General features: G+C 37.7%; 1 protein-coding gene across 10 annotated transcripts in view; it reads left to right on the forward strand.

Annotated features, from left to right (window-relative positions):
- Window positions 1-15,539, forward strand: part of rbfox1 (RNA binding fox-1 homolog 1) — a 292,080-nt gene extending 276,541 nt beyond the window's left edge. For 6 of the 10 annotated variants that reach the window (XM_034309949.2, XM_034309950.2, XM_034309944.2 and 3 more), the window contains 2 exons: window positions 12,498-12,573; window positions 13,375-15,539. In XM_034309949.2, coding sequence (XP_034165840.1) covers window positions 12,498-12,573; window positions 13,375-13,497 — 199 coding nt within the window. In that variant the 3' untranslated portion in view covers window positions 13,498-15,539. Of the gene's footprint in view, window positions 1-8,991; window positions 9,045-9,108; window positions 9,144-12,497; window positions 12,574-13,374 lie in introns of all 10 variants that reach the window. The other 4 variants (XM_053239258.1, XM_034309947.2, XM_053239257.1 and 1 more) reach the window with 2 other exon arrangements.
- The last annotated feature ends 1,683 nt before the right edge of the window (window positions 15,540-17,222 follow it).

Consider the following 17,222-nt stretch of genomic DNA (forward strand, 5'->3'; position numbering starts at 1 on the left):
AATAAATCCTATAAACGTAATGGGTTTTGATGTCACGACATGAGAGCGTGACTTCCTGTCAAAAGCGTAACCTGCGACCTCTTGATATTTTCTGTATAAAAAAAAAAAAAAAACATGCACAGTGTGATACTTTATTATCCTGTCATATTCGAGCAGCAGTGTCATAATCTGTCAGCGTTTAGTCTTTTTTTTCCTGCATGATTTGAGTGTTTGTGCTGTGAAATGTGCTGACTAATTAATTGTGAATGGTGTCATGCCATCATTACGTCACCTTTTTTTTTGTGTGTGTGGTGGTGTGTGGTGTCCTCCTGTTGCTCTCGGCTTGTCTTTTCACACGCACACACACACACACACACACACGCGCACACACACGCAGCGCCCAGAGCGTTCACACTGCGAGTAGCACCTCTAACAGAACCTCTCCAGAGGCGGCGGCGGTGTGAATGTTGTCAGGTGTGAGATTCGAGTAGCGAGATAATTAAGTCCTTAATCATGCGTTTGCTCTTTTGTGGACGAATGTGCTGGAGCATAAAGACAGTCTGCAGTCTCTAAAGATCAGAGTGGTTTATAAATTTGAAATTCAACTTTTTTTTTGGAAGGAAATATAAATGCTAATTTAATTTAAGTTTTAAAAAAACAGTAAAATAAAATAAAATAAAATACACTGGGGAAGAAAAGAGATCCCATTTTCTTTATTGCGTCTTTGAACTTTATGTTTCCTGCATTTGCATGCAAACTAACCCTATCCTTTATGATAAAGTAAAATTAAAATATCTCTCTAAAGTATAATGTAAATGTATAAAATGAACCTGACTTGCTGCGTGAATCTTTTAAATCACTTAAGAGTGGTGAACCTTTTTTGGATGGCTAATCTGATTACATAATCACAATTTAATTTTAATTGAAAACATTTTCTCTGTATTTCTGTATTAAAAAATAAAGAGGTTGTGATTAAACCTTGAACCTATCACGCCGGACATGCAAATTATTAGAGGACGTCATTACACGGAAACCGCAGAATCTGTCTGCTAAACTAACTAGCTAGCTAGTTAGCATTTAGGTAATGCTAGTGATGGGTAAATGAGTTAGCATTGTATTTTGACAGATTTAGCTGAAAAACAGAGAAAGTTTACTAGGCTTTAACTAGCTGCTAACTATTTGGGATGGCAGGGATAAATATGCAAATATTCCAGTTTGCATATTTATGCATATTCATAGATCACGCCATTTTTTTAATGAGGGTAAAGAAGCAGAGATGCTCCTAGGCCTTGTGTATTAGTTTTAGATTTAAATACTTGTTGTGTATAGATTTTTTCATAATAATAATAATAATAATAATAATAAGTCCTACCGATGTCCATGGAACAACCAAATTGTCAGATATAAAAGTAGTATCTTATATATTAATGTTTACATCATCACTATAATCCCCCAACCTCTCCCTATTCCACCTCTTAATGGTATGATCCATTTTCATTACAGTTTCAAGCAGCGTCATGATAAGTAAGGAATAACACATGACGAGGCATGCGGTTAAAGGAAAGTAATCAATGCTGACACAAAGCGGACTTAGTGCTACCATCCGGAAGTGGATTATTTTCATATAACTGCACATCCCCAAGTGTTTTATTCCTCTTACACTGCAGCCATTTGCCAACAATAACAGTTTCATTTTTATTAACTGATGACACACTTTTTATCCTTTTAGAGTTACATTTAAAGTTGTGGAAAGTCCGTAGAACAAGTTACCTCCTGTCCTGTTGGAAAACTTAAATATCGCAGCTTTACCTCTGAGTGTTAGAAACAAAGCGCTGACACTGGAGACTCCTTCCATAAATGTTAAATAAACATCTCCTTACAGAAAACCTCACTATATCAATGATTACAAAGTTTTCTTTGTTAAATAACAAAAACGTATTTCTAAATCTGTTTATTGTTACTCAGGTTACGTGTAGCGTCCATCATATAGTCCACATATATGAGCTGTTACTATAGAAACGATAACGTATTAGATCCGTGATTTATTAGAGTTATTATCAGAGCTGCTGTTATAGAAAATTAATCAACACCTTCTGATTGTGGTGTAAAACAATTTAAATACTGATGAAAGCTTTTAGTCTGACTAATTGTTTGTTATGATAGAATAGATGTTAGTTTATATAATGATCAGATGTGTGTTATATGATGTGATATTTTAGATTTTTTTGCACTGGAGGCCGGGGATTATTTCTGCAAAATGATGTCGTGATGTTGTAACTCCGTCTCGGTCAAAACCCCAATGCGTCACGTCTATTATGCAAATCGTGCGGCTCTCGGTCACAGGCGAGTTCTGCTGTTTGCCCGCGGCGGTGAATAAGAATAGTTTTCGAGAAAATGAAACTTGCCACAAGATCTCCAAGCAGTGAACTTTTAAGAACCGAGGTAAATCTGAACGTGGCTTTTTGTAAACGACATTGTAATGGATTGTTGTTTACAAGGTCATAATTTTTTAAATTATGCTAAATAATAAAAACAAATTACTCTGTGCTGTAATTGTCTAGAATTAATTATTCACGTTCCGCTGGGGAACACTGAGAACCATTCACAGCAAAAACAGATGTGAAATTGTCTACTGTTCAAGCATAATTAGATATTAACAAAATAAGGTTTTAATCTTTGCCGAGTCTTAGCGTGTCAATCTCTGGCAACTTTTCACTCTATTCTGAGAGATCTCGTTCATCAGAACCCTGAAAATGTTTAACAACTTTCTAAAAATTACTCATTTCCCTCTAAGAAAGTGATGATGAGAGCACATTGACTGTGCAGATAGCAAACACTGAATTCACTAAAAATTACTTTATGCTAATAGGCTTTCACTAGATAATTGTATAAACCTGACAAAAAATAAATAAATAACAAGGCTGCTAAACAAGGACGACCTCAAACTACAGAAAACAGAGTCAGCTCTGGAAATATTGACACCCTTTAAAAGGATAATAAATAAAAATTAGAAAAAAATTTTTTTTGAACTACAGTTACACAAAATTACTTGCTTTTTTAAATTACTATACAATTATCTTTTTTATTAAAACTGTGATTATTGCACAAAGATTGTGATTATTGCAAAAGTACGGCATAAAAGTGGAACCAGTTGTGGTTTCTTGGAGTTTAGAAAGTTAAATTAGCTCAAAATATCACTAATGTCATGAGTACTAATTTTTTATAGTCATTTTTGCTTGTTTTAAGGAAGGGTGCCAATAATTTTGGAGCTGTATTTAGCAGATAACAGCTAACTTTACACTTTATTTTGTTGACTGGTAAATTTGTGAATTAGCTCAATGCTTGCTGCAATTTCTCTGGTTTAAAATGGATAGATTTGCAATGCATTGTGGGGAACACCCATATAAATACGTATAAATACTCCAGAATAATGACTAGCAAGATGTTTTTTCAAAAAAAGAAATAAATCCAGATTCCATCCTCACTTTACTAAAACGTTACAATATTTATCATTAATCCAAAATGGCCGCCTGTTTGATATATAGTGCGTTATTAATGGTGCTAAAGTCATTGTTTCCAGCCATGTGTAGTGCATTATATATCAAAATTTCTCTCATGCAAGTTCAGTGTTCATGTGAAACAGGTGGACGGGATTTGAATTTCTGATCGCGCCATCTGGAGCGCCCTAGGTCAAGGCCAGATGGGTCGGGACAGTGTGTTGCCGTTCTTCACCTCACGAAGCCCTCTAGTCCAGCCTCGATGCCTGCATTAGCCCACTGAACTTTGTGACCTTTGACGTTCCATGTGCATGCGCTCAGATCTCCCCGGTGCTCCCAGAATCCACGGGCTAACACGCAACACACACCAGCTGTGTTTCTGTGCGCCACGAGCACTGCCTCGGTTTGTTCACGACGAATAGGCTGCATAGATACGAAACAGCTTGTTGTGCATGACCTTGCCTTTGTTGCTTGACTGAGAAAGCTTGAATTAGCTGTTCTATGCTAATTACTAAATAATTACTGTTAACCTTTTATGCTCCTTTACATTCATGAACCTTGAGGCTTCTTATTAAGCGCATGGAAAAAGATGACAAAGTGAGGAGTGGAACCATTCATGGTTTCTTGCTTCCTGGTTAGAAGGTTAACTTAGCTGTCGTGTGCCTCAAAAAAAATGATGCAAGTGTTTTCGTGCTATTGTTCAGTCATGTATAACTGGCTCTTTAGTTAACACTTGTGTTCTTTCAGCATTCTGTAGAGGGTCATGTTTTCATCACGCTTTTGTAACGTGCAACAAAAGTTGCTGCTTGGTTCATTTGTTCGACTGCATGCCCGCAACAAGCTGCTTTATTTTCCCTTCGGTCAATAGTGTCACGTTGAATCGGCGTGCACATTCAAAACAAGTCCACTAATGTGATTAAGAGGGCCGATTCTATCCAAACACTCAGAGCAAATGAATGATTCATTAAGTTATTAAATATAGCTGCGAGCAGCAATTAAAAAGGGGCCCTGCAAGATGGCTGCCAAGCCAGTGTCCCTAATTAGACGTGAGATCGAGGTCGTGATGCGTCATTTATCACACCTGTGCACTGAGTCATGCAGGCTGGGTAATGCAGCGAATGATGCAGGTCAAATTCACTGTGTTTGTTTCTGTAGCATGCTAACTGCTAGATCACACTCTCCCTCCCTAGACACTGCCTTTACACTCCTGCCTTAGACACTGACTTTACGCTCCTCCCTTAGACATTGACTTTACACTCCTGCCTTAGACACTGACCATACACTCCTTCCCTGCATACTAACTTTATATTCCTCTCTTTATATTCCTACCTTAGACACTGTCTTTACACTCCCCTCTTAGACACTGACTTTACTCTCCTGCCTTAGACATTGACTTTACACTCCTGCCTTAGACATTGACTTTGCACTCCTGCCTTAGACATTGACTTTACACTCCTGCCTTAGACATTGACTTTACACTCCTGCCTTGGACACTGACTTTACACTCCTGCCTTAGACACTAAATTTACACTCCTGCCTTAGACACTAAATTTACACTCCTGCCTTAGACACTGAATTTACACTCCTGCCTTAGACACTGACTTTACACTCCTGCCTTAGATACTGACTTTACACTTTTGCCTTAGACACTGACTTTACACTCCCCTCTTAGATGGTGACTTTACACTCCTGCCTTAGACACTGACTTTACACTCCTGCCTTAGACACTGAATTAACACTCCTGCCTTAGACACTAACTTTACACTCCTGCCTTAGACACTAACTTTACACTCCTGCCTTAGACACTAAATTTACACTCCTGCCTTAGACACTAAATTTACACTCCTGCCTTAGACACTGAATTTACACTCCTGCCTTAGACACTAACTTTACACTCCTGCCTTAGATACTGACTTTACACTTTTGCCTTAGACACTGACTTTACACTCCCCTCTTAGATGGTGACTTTACACTCCTGCCTTAGACACTGACTTTACACTCCTGCCTTAGACACTGAATTAACACTCCTGCCTTAGACACTAACTTTACACTCCTGCCTTAGACACTGAATTAACACTCTTGCCTTAGACACTGACTTTGCACTCCTGCCTTAGACACTAACTTTACACTCCTTCCTTAGACACTAAATTTACACTCCTGCCTTAGACACTAACTTTACACTCCTGCCTTAGACACTAACTTTACGCTCCTCCCTTAGACATTGACTTTACACTCCTGCCTTAGACACTGACCATACACTCCTTCCCTGCATACTAACTTTATATTCCTCTCTTTATATTCCTACCTTAGACACTGTCTTTACACTCCCCTCTTAGACACTGACTTTACTCTCCTGCCTTAGACATTGACTTTACACTCCTGCCTTAGACATTGACTTTACACTCCTGCCTTAGACATTGACTTTACACTCCTGCCTTAGACACTAACTTTACACTCCTGCCTTAGACACTAAATTTACACTCCTGCCTTAGACACTAAATTTACACTCCTGCCTTAGACACTGAATTTACACTCCTGCCTTAGACACTAACTTTACACTCCTGCCTTAGATACTGACTTTACACTTTTGCCTTAGACACTGACTTTACACTCCCCTCTTAGATGGTGACTTTACACTCCTGCCTTAGACACTGACTTTACACTCCTGCCTTAGACACTGAATTAACACTCCTGCCTTAGACACTAACTTTACACTCCTGCCTTAGACACTGAATTAACACTCCTGCCTTAGACACTGACTTTGCACTCCTGCCTTAGACACTAACTTTACACTCCTGCCTTAGACACTAAATTTACACTCCTGCCTTAGACACTAACTTTGCACTCCTGCCTTAGACACTAACTTTACACTCCTGCCTTAGACACTGACTTTACACTTTTGCCTTAGACACTGACTTTACACTCCCCTCTTAGATGGTGACTTTACACTCCTTTCCTAGATGCCATATTTACACTCCCTCTCTTAGAAACTAACTTTACACTCCTTCTGTAGACACTGACTTTATCTCCTGATTTCCCTGTATGCTGCCTTTGCAATCCTCCTTCAGACATTAACTTCACTTCTTCCCTACATGCTGGCTTTACACATCTCCTTTAGACACTAGCTCTACAGTTTATTTTTGCTCCACAAATGGAAATAGATCCCGAAGAAGCCGCTCTCACTGATCGGCTAGCCGGCTAGCTGGTTCACAATGATTTTTACATTACCGTTAAAGGTGAAATTGACTTCCCTTCTTCCTTTTCATCTTTCATTTTTTAAGTGAGAGGTTATATTCATTTAAAATGTACCGTTTGCCATGTCCGCTGATGATGTCACTAATGCTACAGTAGTAACGGTTTTAGGAGGAATGTAGCTAAGACAGATGAGTGGAGCGATAGACACAGTGAAACGTCTCAGATAAATGTGCGGTTATACTAAATATAAGCAATCTTGGCATGTTGATCATCCAATCAGATTAGTGGACCGGAATGAACTACTGTATAAAGTAATATATATCACATTTATATATTATACCACATCGTATATTATACATTATTCAATATTATATAAAACAAGCACATGTTCTATCTTTTCTTTTGGTTTCATTTTTAGAAGTATAAGTATAAATCGCAGGATAGTGTACAGTAGGAGTGTGTCAGTGTTGCATGGTTAAAATTATAAAATAATCTGAAATAATGATATAGTTAATCTTATGCCATGCAGATAAAAATGATGTATGACATAACACAAACTATTTTGAAATAAGGGAAATTTTCTAAAAAAAAAAAAACAACAGCAACAAAAATATCAGCTGACAATTGAAGTAAAAAAAAAAATTCTATGTTGATCTTCACGAGGTTGAACAAATTAGCAATTTCTGAATGCAAATAATATTCAAGCTGCTGCTGAAGTGATACATGTTTTTGTTTTTTCATGTTGTCTTTGAAATGACGTTGTGCAGAAATATTGAGATATACCTGATATACCTGTGGCTTGTTTGGTTATGATACTGTGAATTTTTCATAACGTTCCACCCCGGGTACGATCTGTAGTCCATAATCTCTTACATTCTGTTTTACACTGTGATGTTATCATTAAATATTCTGCAGTGAATAAGTGTGATTGGTTGTATGCAGCTGCATAATGTTACTCTGTCCTGTTTTATGTTTGTTTTTTTTCGGTGATGCCTTACATTAAAGTTTTCTTATTTAACATTATTTACTGCATTAGTTAGCATCAGCATATGAACGATAAACTTCAGCATTAATAAACCTGAAGTAATGTAGACAAAGTAACAAAGTTGCCATTTGTTAAAATTTAACCAATTTGTTAAGTTTGTTTGGTCCAAAAATTTAGTTTAATTTACAAAAGCTAAATGTTAGCATGTTTCTAAATGTCGAGAGCTTCCTGAGCTCTGGTCTCGAGGTGTAAATAGTCAAATTTGATTCAGCTTTCTTGTGACTTTTGCCAATTAGTGAATCCAATTAATGAATAATTAACACTCGATTATTTAAAAATGAAATCGAGTGTTAATTACGTTGTTATTATTACTGATGGTGTATTAATGCCGAAGTTCATGTTAACTAATGAACGAACCTTAACGTAAAGCATTACCTTTCTTTCTTCGTTTTTCTGTGGCGTACAAATTGATATGCATGTGTCAGTTTTATATTTATTAGGATTTTCATCATAACGCTTCGAACCTCGTAGCACTTTGATTTACGCCACTATGCCTGCAGTGGCTTAAGGAGCCTTGACACGCTCAGGAATAGACTTAAGGCCATTGCTCGGCAACACAATCCCTCTAGAGAAGGGCATGGTTTAAAGAGCAGACGCCCGAGAGCGTCCGAGAGCCGAGCCAGAGCGCATTTTGCACTTCTTTATTGAATCGGACGTGTGGATTGAGTTTAGCCATGTGTGCTGCGCTGTGCCTCACTTCTGATTTGATCTCATCTGTCATATTATTTATATTATTTTTTTTATATACAGCAGGGTCCTTCACTGAGATTGGTCGATTTATAGATGAAAAATGAATATAATTTACAAACGATTTAAAATCGAAGATGAGTTGTGGTGCAGCGGATCTTTTTTAAATCCGAATGGTATCACGTCGTACTCGTAACACTTAACGCTTGAATATTCCTGAATAATAATTGCATTATTCCGTATTTTCCTGATGCTTTTCAAACTCCATTTGACTTTACTGACAAATATTCATAAATAAAATCACGTCTCATGCTCTCGGACCCTGCTGTATTATATATTTCCTTCCCCCCCCCTCCCCTCCTCCTCCTCCTAGCATGCTACATGCTTTATGTTGAGTGTGAGACTGCACCATGAGCTCTGCTCTTATATGTGTGTGAACTGAAACCCATTTGCCATAAATCACCCTCCTTCTCCACCTCCACCTCCACCTCCACCTCCCCTTTTCTCCTTTTTTCTTTTTTGTTTTTCCTTTTACCGCCCATACAGCCAGTCAGCAAGCGGCATTGTGAATTTTATCTTCTCTTGCAGAAATCATTTCGTCCTCGTTGCGGCAGATGAAATTTCTTGTAACACCTCTTCAGGTAAAATAAATAAAATATGAAAATGAATAACAGCTCACCCTCACTTTCTCGATGCACCCACGAGGGAGCGGGCATATCCTTTTTTTATGCACCTCGACAGTGAGTGCTTTTATTGCTCGCCTCTCTCTTGTTTCCGCCCCTTAATTAGTAAATTTGACATTCTTTTTTTCCTTATTTTTATTTTATTCTTTTCCTTATTGAATGCTCATTTTGCGGAGTGAAGTAGCCGTAGCATTTTGCATGAGGACAGCCGGCAGGCATTGCAACCCCGTTTTTTTTTTTTCCTTTCTTTCTTTTTTGCTCATTCCTTTGCAGTTGGCACTGCTTTCCAACAGTGCATGCGTCCCTCTGAGAAGTGAAATGAACACGCGTGTCTTTGTGTGTTTATGATTATGCGTGTACGTTGGGGTTTTTTTTTTTTCCTTTCCTTCCTTTCATGTGATTGATTTTGACTCCTGATTTTTCTCTCTGTCAGAGCATTCTCATCTCGATCGGGGTGTCTTTGTGTGTGTGTGTGTGTGTGTGTGTGTTGGTGGTGGTAGTGGTGTGTTTGTCGTGTTAAAGCTCGCTCGCTTGGTTTGTTACATCTTGCACACTTGGCTGTAGGAGGCTAGACGTCCGTGTGTGTTTTGCGACTGGCTTTTATTTTCCGAGGCATTGTGTTGAAAGGGAAATGGACCTCTCCATCCATCCACATATTGATTTCTTTTTTTCCTTTAACAACCGCTTTCCTGTTAACCAAGGGGAAATTAATATGCTAACAGGTCCAAGATTTCTGACCACGTCAGCCATTTTGTGAAATTGGAATCTCTAATTTGGATGAGCGAGTAGCTGCATGAGCCAGATGCAGAAAATTATACAACCCCGGTGTGAGCTAAAGTGCTTTCCATAACAGCTCAGTGTTTAAGGTTCCATCTTAGTGACTAGCTCAGAATCCCAGAACTGCCCCTTTACCCCAGCTTGAATTGAGCCACGCTGACTTCTGCTTCACTTTGGATCGAGGATAGCTGTGTATATTTTAACAGTGCCTAGAAATTCATCAATATGTTTATAGAGAAATAACACCGTCTCTACAGTCTTCCTCTAAAATCACAAGTGTGTAGTCAATAACGTAGAACATAGTGGCTGCTGTTCATTAGCAAACACTCTCGTAAATCTGTTTCACCTTTGACCCACACCAATAAACTCCTGAAAGGTCACATGGGAGAAACGATGAGAGATAAAGATCTCACATAATTCATATGCTGAGATTTCAGTTCACATTTACGTTCATAATAAACATCAAAGCCTTTATTTCTCTTTGACTTGAAAAGTCCATTCCTTAGACCTGGTTTTATTTCATCAGTTATTTAAAGATGAATGCTTTGCAAAGGATTCTTTATTAAAAGAATTAAAAATATATATATTTTTTTATGAAGTATGAAATCAACTTACCAAAAAAAAACCCCAGACATCCTTTTAAATTTATTTATTTATTTAATTAATTGATTCTAATGCTTATGGTAGTCCAGTGTGAACTGTTGTCTTGTACACCACACCATAGCACTGTTGAATTCTGGATTCTGATTGGTCAGAAGGTGTTCATTTTTGCTAAGTAGTGCAGCTACAAATCACACGTTTGCGTTATCAGTGCGAGCGTTTTAATACCTTATCTTTCCTACAGTAACAGCGTATTATAGGACAGGAAAGCATATAATCGTTGAAATGCTGATGTTCTTTGTAAGCTGTTTATTTAACGTTTGTGGAAGGAGTCTCCAGTGTCAGCGTCCCGTTTTGCGACATCTTCAGGACAGATGTTTTTGTTTTATCGGTAGCATGACAAGCTGCGGTTTTTATCCCGAGATTGATGAGGGAACGACCGTTTATAGCTATTCTGATGTAAGTGATAACAGGAACGAACTTACTTCGTGGACGTTCCACAACATTAAACATAACTGTAAAAGGATAAAAAGTATGTTGTTGGTGACTAATTAATGAAATTTGTTATTGTTGGTAAATCGTTGTTGTATAAGAGGAATAAGAGGAATAAAACTTTTTTGTACGCTTGTGGTGGTAAGAGTAACTCTGCTTCATCACACCACCTTGTGACTGATTATTTTCCTGTAACAGCATGACACGGAGTGTTTTACTCTTTACTTAAGAACGGATGGAATAACCTCAGTGGACTTTGACTTCAGGAAGAATTCAACAGTGATATTATGGCTAGTAGAAAATCTCGTGATTAACTTCATTGAAATTGAATACACATTTGAATAATCGACTATTTCATTTATTTTTAATAAGTATAAAGGCAGTTGGTTATATTTCTCATAACTGATGAAATAAAAGCACTAGCTGTAGACTCGGACTTCCTGAACCCTCATGCAATATTATATTTACAACATTTAAAATCTCAGCTCATCAACCTTTCCATTACCCAAGCGGGGTTAATTTAGCAGACATGGCATCCTAAGCGTTGGCTTTTCAGTCTGGGAGTGTGTGACTTCCTGGCCCTTGCTCTCAGGTTCATATTCATTAAAACTATCTCCTGTAAACAGGGTCAAATAAATCGCTCGGCAGGGCGACGAAATATGCACACCGGCTCGAGTACGAATAAAACGAATAACGATGTCCGCAGTAATTTGGATTAACTTCTTAATCTTAATCGAATATGCGAATATGCAAATGACTTCATTTGCAGGTCGTGCCCTGCCTCCTGATTGGCTCTATCTGGTCCAGGCGTGCTTAATGAGGGCAGATAAATGCGGCTTATTTTGCTAGCCGAGCCCCAGGATAATTCACACACTCCTCTTCATCAGAGCGGGATAGCAGGAGGTGCATGTGTGTTATGTTTTTTTTGGTGGGTTTTTTTTTTTTGGTTGCTGTGACAGGAAGTGAAATCCTGATAACGTCATTCCACTCAAGACAAAGACAACTGTCTGAAATCATTTTAATCACTTTTTCCAGCACTTACGAAACGACACTCGTCTTTGTTGCATACGCACTTTTTTTGGTTATTTTTGTATTTTCTTTTATTTATTTATTTATTTTCCTTCAGCTAGCTGAGATCAAATTATCGTGTTGCATGGAACGCATTAAATAAATAAATCCCATGAGGCTATTTATTTATTATATTTTATTTATTTATTTATTCTTTATTTTCCTTCAGTGCATCTTGTCGTTCTGGGGTTTTTGTTTTGTTTTGTTTTTTAAGATTGTAAGTAGCGATGTTCCTCTGCATTCCAGCATGACGGCCGAACGCCTTGTGGTTCCTCCTTCTGTGATTTCATCTGATTGTCATTGTGAAACACTTTAACATCATCGCCATGTGGCCTTGTGTATGATTAAACGCTTCTTTCTGTCTCGGTGTGTTCATTTGTATGGCTCAGGAGGTGTGTGTGTGTGTGTGTGTGAGAGAAGTGTGCGTATTTTCCCCGCACCCGTGTTACATGCTCGTGCTCTTTGTCTTTACAGTTACGGACGAGTTTATGCTGCCGACCCCTACAACCACGCACTTGCTCCAGCAGCCACATACAGCGTTGGTGCCATGGTGAGCCTCCATTTTGTTTTTCCCGTCTCTCTGCTCGTCTCTCCTGCTCTCTATTTCTTTTCCGTTTGTGCGTCATTTGCTTTTTGGTTGTTGTTGTTGTTGTTGTTCTTGTCTTTGTCTTTTTTTTCCCCAGTGCATGGATTTTAGTACAGCTGACACCGGCTCGCTTAAACTTAATTGAATTTGTCTTTTGTGCTAACGGCAGCCGAAATGCCACATTAATCCTCGCGGTAAACGTGATGAATGTCTTAATTTCTTGGCAGTGTAGTGCGTGTTAGTTATTATATTTCTAATTTTGAGAATATCACCTAGCCGAGCGCTCGGCTTAATGGAATAATTAGTCATTTTGATAATTGAATCCATCACCTAAGTGGCACTGCGGCATCGAGAGCTAAAAAAAAAAAAAAGGGGGGGGGGCGTAAGGAGGAGCGGGAGAATGAGAGCGAGGCGAACATCAACGGAGCCGGAATTAGCCTGTGGCATCCTGGGATTTCCATCACGATGCAAATTTTATTTAACTCCATAGCACTGTATGGATTATTATAATAACAATAATAGTAATGCATGTGTGGATGTGCGAAGTGCATGACATCATTCACGGCTTTGTTTCATCTTTTTTTAGCTCATCTTTTTATTTGAAGTAGCTAAACATTTCTGGCATGCGGTTTCTTGGTGTTGCTTGCTGCATGAGGATCGTCTTGCGTACAGGTACAGGAAAAAGTCGAGAGAAAAAACTTTTCCGTCTTCATGCCGAATCACGACTGTATTAAAAGTGTGCGCGCTGGCGGTTTGTCTTTGCAGAACGCTTTCGCACCGCTGACCGACGCCAAGACCAGGAGCCACGCGGACGACGTGGGTCTCGTTCTTTCTTCGCTGCAGGCTAGTATATACCGAGGCGGATACAGCCGTTTCGCTCCATACTAAAAAAAGGAAATATAATACACACACCTATCTCAACTCAACTCAACGCGAATTCTTCCCGAGGGTGGTACAGAGGGAATCACTTTTCCGAGGCCTGGGTATTGCAATACAATGCAGTCGTGCATCATTTTTCAGCACCTCTTGCGGAGGAGAGAGGACAAAAAAAAAAAAACACGGATATTTTTCATCTTATACCTCAAGATATTTTGTGCTGTGTATTTTAATATTGTGGGTTTTTAATTTCTAAAACATAGAATCGTTGGCTGTAGAGGTTTCTGTGGTGATCTAGAGAGCTGCTAGATTTAAAAACAAAAAAAGAAGACGTTTAAAGGAAAACAAAAAAAAAAAACAAATTGTTAGGGCTTTATCATTTATGTAAATGAATTATGTATGATAAATATTTAGTCCCTTGGGGTGATCATATTTTGTAAGTGACTACAGTAGTACTGGATTTCTGCTTTTCGTTTTTCGGTTCTTTTTTTGGGGGTTTTTATGGTGGATAAACGGCCCAGACACCCACGGAAGCAGCAGCAGGACGGGGCAGGAGGGAAACGAGCCCCGCCCTGAGTGGCACGAAGACACAACAGGGAGGAGCAAACCACTAAAGCATTGATTATTTCCTCCGTCTGATACCAGTCATTACTCCAAGCCAAAGTTTACTTTTATTTTTATTTTCTTTTTTTAATCTTACATGTTCTTCTCCCTGAGTTTTACATAGCAGCTCTTAGAGTAACTCCAAAACTTCACCATGACAGTATTTCACATTTAATCTGTTATCTAGTTTGTAGGTTTAGACCCTGACTAGTTTTACGCCAACCACAGATGTTCTTCTTATATATATATATATATATATATATATATATATATATATATATATATATATAACGGTACTTCCACTATATTGGTTGATTTGCTGACTTTTATATTATGGGAGAGATGAACTTTAAAAAAACATAGATTAAAAAATGCGGTAAAAGTAGTGGTGTTTATATTTTTCTCTTTTTTTTCCAAAAGTAACGATTATTTGTACCAGATGAAAGTGGGGGGTGAATTATAATGATACTAATAATAATTTATAATAATATTAATAATAATATTAGAAATAACAAACCAAGTATATTGCATATGAGCTGTTCAGTGGAAAATGTTCTCTTCTATGAAATGCACAGCTGTGTAATGTTTTAGATTTTAGCGTAGTTAGAAGAAGGTGTCTCTTTTATTTTTTGTTTTAATTTTTTTTTTAAACGGGAATCATACTCCAAATTTATATCAACACAAGTTCACACAAGTAATGCAATCACTATTGTATATATGATTATGATATTTTTGTCTGTACTATTTTGCACACGCAACCTGCATTTGTTTTTTCATGAATTTTTTTGCTATTATTATTATTATTATTATTATTATTATTATTATTATTATTATTTAGCTTTTATTATTTTCGAGGTCATTTGTAACGTGACATCCTTTGTAAGGTTATTTTCTAGAGACGCAGCCTTTACATTTTGAAAACCGTTCGGAAACCTGAGAACTATAGGACTTGTGAAAAAAGAAATCTATATGTAAATATGAATAAGGATCAATATGTCATTTTTCCAAGTGCTACACAAATAAAACCAAGTGCTCCACTTGGCTGTGCATACACGAAGAAAAACTTCCCTTCCTGTTGTTTACAAGTATATCTACTTAGAGATGTTTGTCACATATCTCCTTTTTTTAAAAACTTAAAAATATGTCGATAAAAAATATTAAAATGAAAATAAATAAATAAAATAGGGCAGCAGCTCAAATTTATCCGGCTGCGAATATCCTCTCGTGTGTGTGTGTGTGTGTGTGTGTGTGCGTGTGTGTGCGTGTGTGTGTGTGTTATCACACACCCGGGGCGAGAAAATTGATCGTATTCCACTGCTGTAACTCTGCTATACTTTTCTGCTTCCAGTAGGTGTTGTGAAACGGGCCTTTTCTCCTTGTCATTGTATGTGCATGCACTCTATGATCCGCATAACAGTAACCATCAATAAAGTTTCTCAAGATAAGGAGAACTCGTCGTAGCCTGCTCCTTCTTCTTCTTCTTCTTCTTCTTCTTCTTCTTCTACTTCTTTCTTTTTTTAAACTCATAAAGTACTATAGCAAGTGGATCGTGTTTCTTGGTGATGGAGTACGTTTTTTCCCCCTGATTCAATTCCGACCGAGCTAAATTGCATTTAAAAGGCACAAGGAGCTCGGATAAAATTGATGCCTCCAGAAGCGATGCGCTCATCCCTCAGGTTTTTTTTTTTTCTTCCCGGAGCCGAAAGAACGATGCGGAGGCGAGAAAGAAGGACGCAATCTGATAAAAGCGCAGCTTCTTCCAGGCTTCCGGCACACAAAGGTTATGAAACGGATCTCCAGCCGGATCGTTGAGGTTGAAGAGTGGGGGAAGCTCATAAAAAAAAAAAGAAAAAGAAAAAAAAAACAACGAGGTGATGAGTGGGAGGTGATTTTCACCAATTGCAGTGAACTTTGCTAAAAATATCACTTGGGTAATTTTATTTTAGAGGAGAAACAACTTTTTCTCATCAAGCCAGAAGGAAAGAAAAGGACAGGAAATAAATAAAAAAGAAGGAAGGAAAAGACGGGAAAAATATATCCTGTGTTCAGCAGACAGGGTGGTAACGGAAATGCTGTGTGTTTAGCTTATCATGGAAATTAGAGCTGAGTATTCTCCTCCTAGCATGTTGAGGCTCTTTTTTTATGACCACTCATAGCTTAGTTACTCGCAAAGGGAAAGGATCAGGAATGGGGGGAAAATGCAAAAAGAAAAGGCAGAGAAGAGGAAAAGGAAATTGAGAGGAAAGGAAAAAAAGAACAAGAAATTTAGCTTATAAAGCGAAATAAGAAAATTTGAAAAATGACACGAAAGGTTAGAAAAAGCAAGAAAAACAGAAAAGAACAAATGACAAAAAAGGAATGAGGAGAAAAGGAGGGAAAACAAAGAAAAAATAAATAGAAACGGCTCTTATTTTGGTTGCTCAGAACTTACTCTCAAAAGAGAATGTGAAAAAGAAGAGAAAAAAGCAATAGTACAAAGAAAAAAAGTGAAAAAGAAAAAAAGGGCAAAAAAAAAACCCATTTCCATTTTTTTTCTCCTCCTAGCATGTTGAGGCTCATTTTTATGACAACTTAAAACTTATTGTCAAAAGAAAAGAAAGGGACAGGAATCGAAGAAAATGGAAACAAAGAAAAGTAAACAAAGTAAATAATGAAAAAGAAAAATAAATAAAAGTGGAAAGGAAAAATGACAGGAGAAACAAAAAGAAAAAGATAAATAGAACATGACTTGATGTATGTGAACTTCAGTGAATTATGGCAAAAGAACAGCAAAGGGGAAAAGAAAAAAGACAAGAAAATTGGAACGAAAGAAAAGGACACAGAAAAGGAAAAATAAGGAAAAAGTGAAAAAGCAAGGCAAAATGGAAGAAATGGAAAAAGGGAAAGGAAGATAATATAAAAAAAAAATAAAAAAATGAATAAGAATATTAGAAAGAAAAGAAAAACGAACGATGAAAATGAAAAACTCACTGCAGTGAATTGAGGTGAACTTTAATTGTGTATTTCAGAGAAGGACCAAAACCAGGAAGTTGTTCCTCTGGAGCGAGAACGTCTCCTTCCCTCGCGACTGTAAAGTAGAGACGTCTGTTATGGAGGCTGCATATCATCAAGGTGTGCTGGAACTTCATAAATTA

Source organism: Pangasianodon hypophthalmus, chromosome 13 (assembly GCF_027358585.1).
Source record: "Pangasianodon hypophthalmus isolate fPanHyp1 chromosome 13, fPanHyp1.pri, whole genome shotgun sequence".
Taxonomy (NCBI): domain Eukaryota; kingdom Metazoa; phylum Chordata; class Actinopteri; order Siluriformes; family Pangasiidae; genus Pangasianodon; species Pangasianodon hypophthalmus.